Below are 15,482 nucleotides of genomic sequence, written 5' to 3'. Positions count from 1 at the left end.
AAAGAGTTATGATATTATGGCAGTGAAGACAAGTATTATGAGAATAATATATTACCAAAAAAATATCAGGATTATATACAAAGAAAGTTGAAATATTTGGAAGATAATTTTTTTGTGAAATATTAAGAAAAAATTACTGCAATTTGCTACAATTTTATGCATACAGACTAAATAAAACTAAAACTAAGTAAAAGTAATTTTTGGAATATTAGTTTGGGGAAAGAGTTATGATATTATGGCAGTGAAGACAAGTATTATGAGAATAATATATTACCAAAAAATATCAGGATTATATACGAAGAAAGTTGAAATATTTGGAAGATAATTTTTTTGTGAAATATTAAGAAAAAATGTATTGCAATTTGCTACAATTTTATGCATACAAACTAAATAAAACTAAAACTACATAAACTAAATAAAGTCATTTTTGGAATATTAGTTTTGGGAAAAGTTATGATATTATGGCAGTGAAGACAAGTATTATGAGAATAATATATTACCAAAAAAATATCACGATTATTTTTTTGTGAAATATTAAGAAAAAATGTATTGCAATTTGCTACAATTTTATGCATACAAACTAAATAAAACTAAAACTACATAAACTAAATAAAAGTCATTTTTGGAATATTAGTTTTGGGAAAAGTTATGATATTATGGCAGTGAAGACAAGTATTATGAGAATAATATATTACAAAAAAAATTTTAATCACGATTATATAAGAAAAAAGTTGAATTATTTGGAAAACGACAAAAAAAAACGACATTGTAACAGCGCACAGAATCCATGACCCCCCCTGGCATTTGTTAGCATCCAATCATCTTTGTCTTTCCTTTTCCTTGGCGCACTGGAAGCCATAACAAAGTGCCAAAAGTGAACTAAGAAGCTATGTTATGTTTTTAGCAATTGACTGAGCAGGCCCATGCTGCGTTCAAACACTTCTCGGACCCAGGACCACCCGTATGTGAATTGAATTTGGATTGCCGTATTGTGACGGGGGCATGCCCCCGTTTTCCCGAATTAGTTCATTCATTTCGACTGTGTAATTCCATGATTGTTGTGACTTGGGAGAAATCCATCGTAGAAACGACCAATACCTTTAAACGCACGGAAAAACCCGCAGAACCTGAATGTAACACGTGACATTTGACATCTACCAGTATAAGAGAAAAATCCAAAATAATGAGCATGGATGTAGATCGAGTGACCTTACGATTACCAAAATGTGCTTCAAAAATAGCGTGTGCAAATGTGTTTTTTGTGTTGTTAAAATTAGCCTAGCTTAGCATTCCCGCCTAGCACTGTTGTCCAAATAACCAACAATACCTCCAAAGCTTTAATGTGTCATTTCGATTGGACAAAACGCCGATTTATTCTTTCAATCGCACCCTCGATGAAAAAACATCTAATACAAGTCTAGTACAGGGGTGTCCAAAGTGCCGCCCGGGGGCCATTTGCAGCACATCCTAAAAATTAAAAATAATTAATCAGCATGTTGCAATTTAATGAGAATAGTCGTCATTTTATGGGAATAATGTTCGATTTTTTTTTTTTAGGTTGCAATTTTACAAGCATAAACTTAATAAATATTATGGGGAAAATAATGTCATTTTAGTTGGACATAGTTGCGATATTAAAGAAAATTTTTTTTTTCTAAATCACAATATTATGTGGAAAAAAAACCCAAAATGAAGTGGTAATTTGGGGAAAATTAGGTTCGAAAAAAAGCTCTAAATTATGGAAATAAAGTCAAAATATTATGGGAATAAAGTCAGAATTATTAGAAGAGGATTTACACAGAAAAAGTACAAATATATTTTTTAACAGTCGAAATTTGAAAAAAATGTCTTAATTTTATGAGAATTAATTGAAAATATTAAACAATAAAAATGTGTGAAAATATGAGGAAAAATCCCGTCATCTTAGTTGAACAGATAGAACAAATTGAAGGGAAAAATATTGTGAAATATTAAAAGAAAAAACGGAAATATGATGAAAAAATATTTTATGAGCGTAAGATAAATTCACATTTCAGTAGCATAAAGCTGACAAATTGAAGAAAAAAATATTGTGAAATATTAAGAGAAAAAAAACTGAAATATGATGGAAGGATTTACACAGAAAATACAAAAAAAATTTAACTGCCAAAATTTGAAAAAAAATGTCTTAATTTTATGATAATTAAGTGAAAATATTAAGAGTACAAAAACAATGAAAAATGTGTGAAAATATGAGGAAAAATCCTGTCACCTTAGTTGAACAGAATTGCAAGATTAAATTAAAAAATTAGGAAAATTAGGTTCTAAAAAAAGCTCTAAAATTATGGGAATAAAGTCAAAATATTATGGGAATAAAGTCACAATTCTTAGAAGGGGATTTACACAGAGAAAGTACAAATATATATTTTTAACAGCCAAAATTTGAAAAAACTGTTGTAATTTTACAAGAATGAAGTGAAAATATTTAGAGTAAGAAAATTTAAAAAAAAATGAAAAATTGAAAAATAAATCCTGTCATGTTAGTTGAACAGAATTGCAAGATTCTAATATATGAAACATAGAAAATAAATTAGTATTATTAGTTATATTATTATGGAAATAAAGTTGTAAAACTACAAAAACAACATGTAGGAAATAAAAACAGCATAAATGGAAGTAAAGCAAAGTTTATACTAATATTACGCATATTTTTTCACATTTTTCAGAATGTGCCCCTTGCAGGAAAAAGTTTGGACACCCCCGGGTTAGTGTATTTCTTTATTCTTTTACTGTATTCAGTCCATAATGATTGAAGAGTACCAAAATATATTCAAATCTGTGTCCCCGAATATGATTTAATATGATATTATTTACGGCGTTGAAAAATGGAACCACCAAAGCTACAATCCTGATTATGATTATGATATGAAAAATTAGATTCATTCACTTCCTTGTTTGGATGCTCATATGTACTGCAGTATTCTCCTTTTATTATTATTTAATTTTATGTAATATTATGTGTATCTCTTCTTTTAATACTTTTTTTAGTTGTAGAAAAAAAAAGTGGTTTCTATTAGATGATAAGGGAAAGTAATTATGGTAATTATTATTATGAATTAACGTGGATCATACCAGACAATATGCAGCTTGGCCCAATAGAAGACTTTATTATTATTTCCTTTATTAACCGTTTTTCACTGTAACTTTTCATCTCTTTTTTTTTTTCCCCCGTCTCCGAGGTGAATCCAGTTATTAATGAGAGTTTGTATGCTCACATATGCATATTGTATATGTGTAGAAATGTAATCACACTTTGTCTTGGATTTACAATAAACTGTAAAGTCACACCGGCTTGTCGCCTGCTGCTTTGGGTTTATTTGACTGACAGCTAAAAATCTCATTTATTTTTCATAATAGTAAAAATGATGCAGAATGCATTAAAAAAAAGGCCACATCTCAATATGAAGTGCACTAATAAATATGCATATACAATAAAAATATATATTTTATATTAAAATATCAAATTTATTAAATATATATATATATTTATAATTATATATTATATTAAAATTATATTCCATTTCATATGATATATTTATACCTAAACATAATAAATCTATAAATATAATATATATTTTAATTTTTATATATAATAACAAACATATATAAAAAAAATATTGTTGGATTCATAATAATAAAAATGATGCAGAAGGCATTAAAAAAGGCCACATCTCAATATGAAGTATGCAATCAGTGCACTAATAATATACATATATAATAAAAATATATTAAAATATATTAAATATATATAATTATAATAATATATTGTATTAAAATGCCATTTTATATTATATATGTTTATATTATATATTCATATATAAAATTATAAATATATATGTAAATATAATATATATTGTATTTGTATCAATAACAAAAAATATATATATAATAAAAATATAGTTGGATTCATAATAAAAATGAGGCAGAATGCATTAAAAAAAGCCACATCTCAATATGAAGTATGCAATAAGTGCACTAATAAATATACATATATAATTGAATCTTAAAATATTAAATATACATGTATATAATTATCATATTTTTATATTAAAATGCCATTTTATATTATATATATTTTATATTATATAATATATAATAAATCTATAAATAATATAATAATGTATATGTAAATATTGTATATATAATAAAAATATACAATAAAAATATTGCTGGATTCATTCCTCTCTGACAGTCATCAGCACTAATATACATATATAATAATTTAATATTTCATATTAAAATATATATATATAATTATAATAATATATTATATTAAAATGCCATTTGATATTATAGATTTTTATATTATATATACAAACATAATATATATGTAAATATAATATATAATATATATATATAACAAAAATATTGTTGGATTCATTCCTCTCTGACAGTCCACCTTGGCATGCACTGCTTGACTCCACCACTAGATGGCTGTATGCACCAAGACCAGAGCCACGCACTACATCACTGCCATTATTTTTTTTCCTTCTAGACAGAATGACGTCATTTCACTACCGGGACCTTTTCCCCCCTGCGTTTCAACCTTCCTTGATGACGTGTGTAATCAAATATGAATCGTAGTATTCGAAATAGCTTTACACACACGGTCTCGGGCAAGTAAGTAATTAAAATTATTATTTACAACAATAAGGTGAAAAAAGTAATAACTCTACATGATATATATAGCACGTCCCTGTTGCCGGCATGTGTTATGCTATTCGACGTTGCCGTGGAAGCCGTAGACGCTTGTCGAATATGACACAACCTAAATTGAAAAAAACACTATAACTGACACGCATCTGAACCAATCAACGCAGAGCTTGACTGGCGATGAACAAATCAGACATGTAAGAAGGCGGGGCTAATCCGATCTCCAAGACAGGGGGAGACTGTTACTGCTATCAAGAGTGTCAAATGGATGCTCTCCGCCAACACGTTAGTTTTATTCATGAATTAACTTGGACAAGAAAAGGTGACCACGCCGAGGTTTATGTAACTACTTTCCGCTTCATCTAATGATATTTTTCATAAACAGATAAAGGATTTCATTGAGTTTTACACCGTGTTTTGGTAAGTCTGAATACGCAGCTATGCGCTTCGTGTTATAAATGGCTGAGAAAAGAGGTCGAAATTCGTGTTGTTTTTGTACCGAAACGTTGCCTTTGTCAATGGTGACCATTCTTCATTCTTTATATTCTATATTTTAACATATATTTATGGTGTACAATGTTATTTTTTGTCAGTAATACGGGACGGGATATGGGACACTGTGTGCACTGTGTGATGATGGAAGCGACTTTAAGCTAGCAGTGTGTTCCGTGTTGAGGGTAATAAACATAAAAAAACACAAAAAATACAAGATGTTTAATTATTTTTATATTACCATGTTGTTAAAAACAATGTGCGTCATAAAAACTAGATACAAATTTTCTGCCAAAAAGAGGTTTTGCCATTGTTATTTAAAAAAAAAAAATGTTGTCAGTTTCAGTCAAACAGAAGTAGCTGTATATTAGGGGTCTCAAACACGCGGCGCACGGGCCAAATGTGGCCGGCAGGACACTACTTTGAGGCCCCCCGCCTTGATATGAAAGTTTAATGTTAGTGCGTCCCGCGCAAGTTTGATATGGATGCTGTATGGCAGGGGTCTCAAACACGCGGCCCGCGGGCCAAATGTGGCCCGCAGGACACTACTTTGAGGCCCCCGCCTCGATATGAAAGTTTAATGTTAGTGCGGCCCGCGCAAGTTTGATATGGATACTGTATGGCAGGGGGGTCTCAAACACGCGGCCCGCGGGCCAAATGTGGCCCGCAGGACACTACTTTGAGGCCCCCCGCCTTGATATGAAAGTTTAATGTCAGTGCGGCCCGTGCAAGTTTGATATGGATGCTGTATGGCACGGGTCTCAAACATGCGGCCAGTGGGCCAAATGTGGCCCGCAGGACACTCCTTTGAGGCCCCCCGCCTTGATATGAAAGTTTAATGTCAGTGCGGCCCGCGCAAGTTTGATATGGATACTGTATGGCAGGGGTCTCAAACACGCGGCCCGCGGCCCAAATGTGGCGCGCAGGACACTAGTTTGAGGCCCCCGCCTTGATATGAAAGTTTAATGTTAGTGCGGCCCGCGCAAGTTTGATATGGATGCTGTATGGCAGGGGGGTCTCAAACACGCGGCCCGCGGGCCAAATGTGGCCCGCAGGACACTACTTTGAGGCCCCCGCTTTGATATGAAAGTTTAATGTTAGTGCGGCCCGCACAAGTTTGATATGGATGCTGTATGGCTCTCAAACACGTGGCCCGGGGGCCAAATGTGGCCCGCAGGACACTAGTTTGAGGCCCCCGCCTTGATATGAAAGTTTAATGTTAGTGCGGCCCGCGCAAGTTTGATATGGATGCTGTATGGCAGGGGTCTCAAACACGCGGCCCACGGGCCAAATGTGGCCCGCAGGACACTACTTTGAGGCCCCCGCCTTGATATGAAAGTTTAATGTCAGTGCGGCCCGCGCAAGTTTTATACGGATGCTGTATGGTATCATGTACCCAGAAAAAATTATTACGTTTGATTAATGTTCATGTTAAAGGTTAAATAACTGTTAATAGTTATCCTCCCTATCCGTGTGGAAGTGGTAAGTTTTTGGCTATTTAAGTTGAAAGGAAATAACTTGAAGGCTACCGTTTAGGTCGCTAGCTGTCTAGTTTGCGAGTTAGCATGTGTCTCAAGACCCTGCAGTTGTGCAATATGTTGTAAAAAAAAAGTATAAATGTGACTATAGTCGTGTTTTGTCATGTCTACAGGGCTCTAATAATGCTTTGTTCATTTTAATCTGAAAAAAAAATAATTTGTCTTTTCTGCAAGGACAATCCCATCCCATGTTTTTGGAAGAAGAGGAAGACTCCAACCTAAAACACGGCATCTTTTGGGATGAAATGGATGAAATGCCTTGACTTCGGTGACAGCGAATAATGTCAGGGTTAGTCTCGCTCGTGGGTTTGGTGGCGGTGCTGAAGAAGACCCACATGGACCCCCGTGCCCAGAGTGCTTTGGTTCTGGGAATGACCCTGTTGTTGATAAACCTGACAGCTGCTGATTCACCTGTTGCAGGTAAGGGAAGTCCGTTACTCAAATCCGCTTAGATAGATGGATTAAATTTAATTTAATTTAATTTAATTTAATTTAATTTAATTTAATTTAATTTAATTTAATTTAATTTAATTTAATTTAATTTAATTTAATTTAATTTAATTTAATTTAATTTAATTTAATTTAATTTAATTACTGTAAACATGAGTTGTCAAACAAAACAATGACGTCCTGAAAGCTTACAGTCTTCACCCATTTCTTGACTGTGGCCTCCTGAGAAGGTCTCAGCTCTAAACTTAAGCGGCTTTCCTCTCCCAGACTCGTTTCCTTTACGGTTTCTGGGTCAAATCAGGCGTGGATTTAATTGTTCTTCCAGACTTGGCATGACACAGCAATTTCCCTTTTATATGTGTCACTTACTTTCCACTACTTTTCACTTCCAAGACCTTTTCAAAGCGGCTTTGCCATTTTGGGCTCCCTGGTTCTGGATCAGGATCAGCTCACGGCGCTGCAGGCCAGGCCAGGGAAGACCAAACTAATTACCAGTGCAGTGAAATTGGATCCATGTGAGATGACAATATGGACATTCATTATTCATTAGAGTAGGGGGGGGCAGTGTCAGATCGATGGCTAGAAACCATCAAAAGCCAAAATCCGGGTTCTAACGCACTCACCAGGCTAGCAAGATGTTGTGTCTAGCAGTCTGTCGGTGGCTGGTTCTCTTCCCAAACTGGCAGGGTAGCCGTATTTCAATGACAGCAGATGCTCTTGGTAATTAGATTAGTATGGTTTGTGTTGAACTCGTCTCAACTGCAAGTCATTATTAGTAATTAGTTAGTTAGTTAGTTAGTTAGTTAGTTAGTTAGTTAGTTAGTTAGTTAGTTAGTTAGTTAGTTAAACAGAGCCTTCAGACTAGCCTACTGTGAGTCAAAAATCCAAAAAATCAAAACTCTTGTGTTAGCTTTCTGGTATCATCTCTTATGTTAACGGGTCGGTTTTGACGAAGTATCCTTGGGTCGATGTATCCTTGGGTCAAAGTATCCTTGGGTTGAAGTATCCTTGGGTTGAAGTATCCTTGGGTTGAAGTATCCTTGGGTCGATGTATCCTTGGGTCGAAGTATCCTTGGGTTGAAGTATCCTTGGGTCGATGTATCCTTGGGTCAATGTATCCTTGGGTCGAAGTATCCTTGGGCCGAAGTATCCTTGGGTCGATGTATCCTTGGGCCGAAGTATCTTTGGGTCGATGTATCTTTGGGCCAAAGTATCCTTGGGTCGAATTATCCTTGGGTCGAATTATCCTTGGGCCAAAGTATCCTTGGGCCGATGTGTCCTTGGGCAGATGTGTCCTTTGGCCGAAGTATCCTTGTGTCAATGTATCCTTGTGTCGAAGTATCCTTGAGTCGATGTATCCTTGGGTCGATGTGTCCTTGGGTTGAAGTATCCTTGGGTCGAAGTATCATTGGGTCGAAGTATCCTTGGGTCGAAGTATCTTTGGACCGAAGTATCCTTGGGCCGAAGTATCCTTGGGTCGATGTTTCCTTGGGTCGATGTATCCAAGGGGCCAAAGTATCCTTGGGCCGAAGTATCCTTGGGTCGATGTATCCTTGGGTCGAAGTATCCTTGGGTCGAAGTATCATTGGGTCGAAGTATCCTTGGGTCGAAGTATCCTTGGGTCGATGTATCCTTGGGTCGAAGTATCCTTGGGTCGAAGTATCCTTGGGTTGAAGTATCCTTGGGTCAATGTATCCTTGGGTCAATGTATCCTTGGGTCGAAGTATCCTTGGGCCGAAGTATCCTTGGGTCAAAGTATCCTTGGGTCGAAGTATCCTTGGGTCGAAGTATCCTTGGGCCGAAGTATCCTTGGGCCGAAGTATCCTTGGGCCGAAGTATCCTTGGGTCGATGTATCCATGGGCCAAAGTATCCTTGGGCCGAAGTATCCTTGGGTCGAAGTATCCTTGGGTCGATGTATCCTTGGGTCAAAGTATCCTTGGGCCGAAGTATCCTTGGGTCAAAGTATCTTTGGGCCGAAGTATCTTTGGGCTGAAGTATCCTTGGGTGGATGTAGTCAAAGCAAGTACATTATTTTGGCTTGAATTAACTTCATCATAACAAATATGTGTCAACTCATCCGTGTCCCAATGTCCGAATAAGAGCTCGGAATAATGCAGCAGCTCCCGCCAACTGCAAAGAAGCAGTCACGCAAGAGGCGCAGGTAAAAACAGAACCATGTGTTGGGCTTGTAGTTAGCTTGCTATCCTAGCTACCCGGCCACATTGCTGCCCATTTCCTGATTGGCCAAACGTTTCCCTCTGTTACTGATTCAGGTCGTTCCTATTTTATATTGGTCCATTTAAGCCAGGGAGGACTGACGGAAGAGAGAGGAGGTGGATGGGGGGGTTTGGGGGGGGTTCTTTGATTCAATTCTAGACGTCACCAAAGTACCGTCTACATGGGAGCATTATCAGCTCGGCTCTTTATTCAGGGCTGGGCACCCATGAGAGGCAAACAAGCCTTTTGTAATATTGATTCACTGAAGTAGCTGTTATATTTCAACCCCCCCCCCCCCCCCCTGCACTCAAGACTGCTGAAGGGAGGGGGGGGGCATTAGCAAAGAAGAAACATTTTATCTCTTTCAACAAGTGCTACACACCTCTACCAAATTGTTTTAGTGAAAAAAACTATGGTTTCTCATGAATCTTGGCAGTCGAAGTATCCTTGGGCCGAAGTATCCTTGGGCTGAAAAATCCTTGGGCTGAAGCATCCTTGGGTCGACGTATCCTTGGGCTGAAGTATCCTTGGGTCGATGTATCCTTGGGTCGAAGTATCCTTGGGTCGATGTATCCTTGGGTCAATGTATCCTTGGGTCGAAGTATCCTTGAGTCAAAGTATCCTTGGGTCAATGTGTCCTTGGGCCGAAGTATCCTTGGGTCAATGTGTCCTTGGGCCGAAGTATCCTTGGGTCGATGTATCCTTGGGCCGATGTATCCTTGGGTTGAAGTATCCTTGGGTCGATGTATCCATGGGTCGAAGTATCCTTGGGTCGATGTATCCTTGGGCCGAAGTATCCTTGGGCTGAAGTTTACTTGGGCCGATGTATCCTTGGGTCGATGTATCCTTGGGTCGAAGTATCCTTGGGTCGATGTATCATTGGGCCGAAGTATCCTTGGGCTGAAGTTTACTTGGGCCGAAGTATCTTTGGGCCGAAATATCCTTGGGCCGAAGTATCCTTGGGCCGAAGTATCCTTGGGCCGATGTATCCTTGGGCCGATGTATCCTTGGATCGATGTATCCTTGGGCTGAAGTATCCTTGGCTTTCTGTACGGGTTATTGTGTGTAGCTGCTCTTTAAGAGTCCACAACTCAATACAAAGAGCTGAAAAATGAGTATAATGGGTTGTTAAAAATAACCATCTTTACATTAAACCAACAACAAAAACGACATAAAGGTAACAAGTAATTGTTCAGTAATTATGTTTGTATCACCAAATGTAACTTTTACTTATATAGAAAGTTATTTATAAATGTGTCACACGAAGGATCAAGGCCAGATGCACAAAAACGGAATCTCATTATCATGCGATTCTTCATACCATGAATAAATTAAAACCCCATGGCATTAATTCTTCAGTGTTGTCAGACTAATGAGACTGTTCCACATTTTTAGGCATGTGCTTCATTATGGGATGGATGAAAATATGCTGAGCAGTCGGCCGTACTATCAACCGCTCAGTGCAGTGAGAATAATAAGCAGCAGTAGAATGTAATCAACAAAGAAAATATGACTTAATTGAAATGGCTGAGCAATTTAAATTGTGTTACAGATATTGTTGATCTAATAATGTGCGACCAGCCAAGTGGAAATCGGGTCCTCACGCTCATGTTTCGGGTGCCAGGTGGCAGATCTACTTAGCCTTCAAGACCTTTGTCAAGGTTTTTCGACTGTAATGTCAGCCTCACTCTGTTGCTCCATGCCCAGCTGCTGTCAAATAGGAAGGTCTTAATTAATTTTTAAAATAGATAATTCTTTTTTATATAATATAATTTTATATAGTTTATATAATATAATTTTATATCATATTTTTATATATTTTTTATATTTACTACTATTTTATATTAATCTAAAAATAATTTTTTACACAAATTTAATCGGAATTGATTCTACACTCTCGGCAGTGTCCTTGAAGGTGCCTGGGAGTGTATTTTATGGTACCAAACCACCTAATTTTGGGCAGTTGACTGTATGACTGGTGTCAGAGGTTGGTCAAGCCCGTTTCCATTGAGGGGCGGACTCCGCCGGGGCTGGGATGAGAATTAGCATCTCCGAGTTGGAGGAGTTTAAGGGCTTTGGGATCTTGTTCACGTGTGAACGAAGACTGGAACTCCAGATGGTCAAGCGAATCGGTGCCGAGTCTGCAGTGATGTAGACTCTTTATCAGTCCGCCGCCTCCTCAAGTCCTACCGATGTTGAGGCAGTTCTCAATATCACTTCAATTTCATCCAATGGCACCCCTCAATGGGAAGGCGCTTAATGCACATCCGACCTATAGGAAGCCTTGGGGAAGACCCAGGACTCGTCGGAAAAACTGTCTCTTAACTGGCTTAGGATACTTTGGGATTCGCCGGGAGGACATGAACAAATTAGCTTAGGCTCCTGCGATCCAACCTCGGAAAACCAAAGGAAGACAGATGTGTTTGACAGGGACCATAACTCTGAGTTTGACAACGTCCTTTGGAAGCAAAAATTTGGCGGTCGAGTGGTTAGTGCGCAGACCACACAGCTAGGAGACCAGGGTTCAATTCCACCCTCGGGTATCTCTGTGTGGAGTTTGCATGTTCTCCCTGTGCGTTACGTGGGTTTTCTCCGGGTACTCCGGTTTCCTCCCACATTCCAAAAAAAAACATGCTAGGTTAATTAGCGACTCCAAATTGTCCATAGGTATGAATGTGAGTGTGAATGGTTGTTTGTCTATATGTGCCCTGTGATTGGCTGGCGACCAGTCCAGGGTGTACCCTGCCTCTCGCCCAAAGACAGCTGGGATTATTGTTATTTATGTAACAAAAGGTTATTGAGTACTAGTTTTATTTGCTAACCATCTTCATTGTTCTTCCGGTTACGGACACTAAAAAGCTTCCCTTTTGCTTCTCTGTAGATGTCTCTCTCTTCGGTTCTCCACACCATGCCGAGAAATTTCTTGACGATATTTCAATCCCAAGAAGATTATCATTATCACCCTCAAGAACCACTCGGACCGGTCCAGTCAATCCTGAATTGCAACATGAATCTCTAACACCCGTTGGCATCGATACAGAAGAACCACATCCTCTTTTGCCATCGTTGCATCACTCTCAGATGGTTTTGGGATCTCTTTCCGTATCTCAGATGCAACCTCAGTCAAATGTATCAAGACCCTCATCGTTCAAAAAAACGACGGTGTCACGGTTTAGTTTTCTAAAGGAAGTACCTAAAGATGCACGAATCAGCGAATCGGAAAAAATCCTCATAACTGCTTCTTCACCGCTTCTTCAGACACATTTGTCAGACGAAGCTGATATTTTAGATCATGTCTCACTGGAACCTGAGCCAAGTGAAATTCAGAACAAGAATAAACCGGAAACGGTTCTGCCCAACTCACATGAACTTCTAGCACCTAGCTACCACGTACCTTTAACCGGCCTCCACCTTACATCACCTTCGTCTCAACCAACCGAGGCTCCCCCGGAGTACTTTTATCCCTCCAATACTATGGACTTTGACTGGGGGTCTGGGGATTACTTGGAGACAATGGCATTCCTAAGTCCAGAAGAAGAGGACTACTCTTTGGTCACCAAAGTTCCCGATACGTACGATCAAGATGACGATACAGAAAAATATGATACAGCTTTCCCTTCCAGAGTGGGCGCATCTTTTTCATCCTTGCATCATCTTCATATCCGGCCATCTTTTTCGTCCCTTCATTACACAATGTACGTTACTCCGACTATTAGCAGTGACACGATAGAAGCATCGGATATTGATTGGTCGGATACTTACAGTATTCAACCGACAGATGTCCTCTTACCGGATATGAACAGCTTGGAATATTACACCACCCAGCTCACTAAGGACAGCGCCGGTTCAGGGAACGAAGCCGAACAAAGAGGGAACATCACCGTAGTGCCCATGGGTACACCGGACACAACACCTAGCAATAGCATCGCCGATGATACAACTGAAGATGACACCCATAGTAGCAGTTGTAATGTCTCGAAGTCTTTTTTGGACCATTCCATTGTCGCAACGTCCCTTCTTGAACCACCTTCTCCCATTTTGCCTACTTTAATATCGACCACACATAGGTCTGCAGGTACTCGAACTCTTGGCCTGCAGAGTCTTACGGAATTCTGGCCGGATGATGTCATGCCTTCTTTGTCTCTCACGGATGTCCAATGGTTTGTCACAGAACCCTTCCCGCAAAGCACCATACCCTCAACTCCTGTAATAACCGCAACAGCCGCTTCTTCCTCAAGTCCTACCGATATTGAGGCGGTTCTCAATATCACTTCGATTTCATCCAATGGCACTACGGTGCCCCCCGTTATGCTAGGTGATCAGGGGGTGACTACAGATGAATTTGACAATCCAGCCACAATGATTTTGATTTCAAGCGACACCGACGCTAATACCACGCCGCCGATACCCACGTCTACCGATGCCAACACACGTTTTCATCAGGAAACAACCGGAATTGCTGTTAATGTTACCCCTGTCACACGTGGTGGGCAGCGGAATACAACGCTGACATCCAGACAGTACCTCTGCAACCTTGACAAGCCGGAGTATCTCATTAAAATCGGTAAGTCATAATTGTGTAATGTTAATGCAGTCGATCACAATGCAATATATGAAAAATCCGATTATAAATCTGTTTACATTTTACCATAAAGGTTTTCCCTTGGGATACACTCTTGGATATGCCAGATCTCAAGTTGGAGAGATCCTGAAACAGCAATTCAACAAATCGCTTGAGTTACAGGTACATTGTTGTTTATATTATTACCTGTTATTACTGGTTTTGTAGTAGTTGCTGTAGGTATTTTTACTCACAGTACCTTCCACATGACACTTAATGCGATAAAATCAGAATATTATTTTGCCCATCTTCCACAATCCTTGCATAACAATTAAATTGAATTGAATTGAATTGAATTGAATTGAATTGAATTGAATTGAATTGAATTGAATTGAATTGAATTGAATTGAATTAAATTAAAATTCAACTATATTAATAAAGCAGGAAGTGAACAAATGTAACAGTTACTGTCCAAAAGGAGTAGGAAGAAGCAAAGCTTATTAAATCCTACCCCTCCATCTGGTACTTTTACAATCACATTTGTTCACTTCCTGCTTTCCTAATATAGTTAAATTAAATTAAATTAAATTTGGCGTTGGAAGGTTTTGGTTTGGTGGCTGCTGGATTGGGTTCAGAGGTCCAAAACAAACTAATTTAATTTAATTTAATTTAATTTAATTTAATTTAATTTAATTTAATTTAATTTAATTTAATTTAATTTAATTTAATTTAATTTAATTTAATTTAATTTAAACAAAAAAACCTTCAACTATATTAGGAAAGCAGGAAGTGAACAAATGTAACAGTTACTAATTGAAAAAGTACCAGATGGAGGTAGGATTTAATAAGCTTTGCTTCTTCCTACTCCTTTTGGACATGTGGAACTGGGAACCGATTATGGGATGCACTCAATTGTAATCTGATGCATGTTCAAATGAAATAAAACCATTACCATTACCAGACAAATGAATACATATTATCATTTTCTCTTTTTTAGCTGTTTGTGTATCTTTTGAAAGCTTTTGTAGATCATAATCAAAATATTTCAAAGGTTGTCCTTTAACATTTCTTTCCTGTCTTTCCAGGTTATCGAACCACCACCAAAGTTTGCGTTTCGGGTCGTATCAGGTCCGGTCGTGTACACAGCCATCTCTGTCATTAATGCCTTGCGACGGTCAGGACGCCGCTTCCTGTCCGTGTCTCCCAACTGGTCTGTACCAGATACTAAATATGAAGTCCACACAGGTGAATCACATGTAATTGATTCAAATATAAACCAATTTCTATGCTTTATGTTAAGCTAACTGTTTCTTTTCTTGTGTGCAGTGTTGCAGTTTGTCCCTGCTCATGTTGATGTACGCTTTTGCAACTTCAGTGAGAGTATCGAGAGAGGTCTCGGCATGGCTTTTGCCGAAGTGCGTCGGCGTGCCAAGGCATCGGACAATTTCATAGTGCAGGTAATTTGACCCTCTTCAGACGCCATGATTTCTTACCTATTGTGTATTACAATGTTTTTATCTTTGAAGTCCTG

The 15,482-nt window shown here is 38.1% G+C and overlaps 1 protein-coding gene across 3 annotated transcripts in view; it reads left to right on the top strand.

Annotated features, from left to right (window-relative positions):
* The first annotated feature begins 4,757 nt into the window (after positions 1–4,757).
* LOC131138603 (UPF0606 protein KIAA1549) overlaps positions 4,758–15,482 on the top strand; it is a 37,029-nt gene continuing 26,304 nt past the window's right edge. For 2 of the 3 annotated variants that reach the window (XM_078791119.1, XM_058087663.2), the window contains exons 1-6: positions 4,758–5,112; positions 6,897–7,142; positions 12,272–13,954; positions 14,046–14,134; positions 15,037–15,196; positions 15,278–15,408. In XM_078791119.1, coding sequence (XP_078647245.1) covers positions 7,004–7,142; positions 12,272–13,954; positions 14,046–14,134; positions 15,037–15,196; positions 15,278–15,408 — 2,202 coding nt within the window. In that variant the 5' untranslated portion in view covers positions 4,758–5,112; positions 6,897–7,003. The remainder of the gene's footprint in view (positions 5,113–6,896; positions 7,143–12,271; positions 13,955–14,045; positions 14,135–15,036; positions 15,197–15,277; positions 15,409–15,482) is intronic. The other variant, XM_058087668.2, reaches the window with a different exon arrangement.

The sequence above is a fragment of the Doryrhamphus excisus genome, linkage group LG6, assembly GCF_037039965.1.
Source record: "Doryrhamphus excisus strain RoL-2023G ecotype Guam linkage group LG6, RoL_Dexc_Guam_v1.1, whole genome shotgun sequence".
NCBI lineage: Eukaryota > Metazoa > Chordata > Actinopteri > Syngnathiformes > Syngnathidae > Doryrhamphus > Doryrhamphus excisus.
This window is presented reverse-complemented; position numbering and strand designations above follow the sequence as displayed.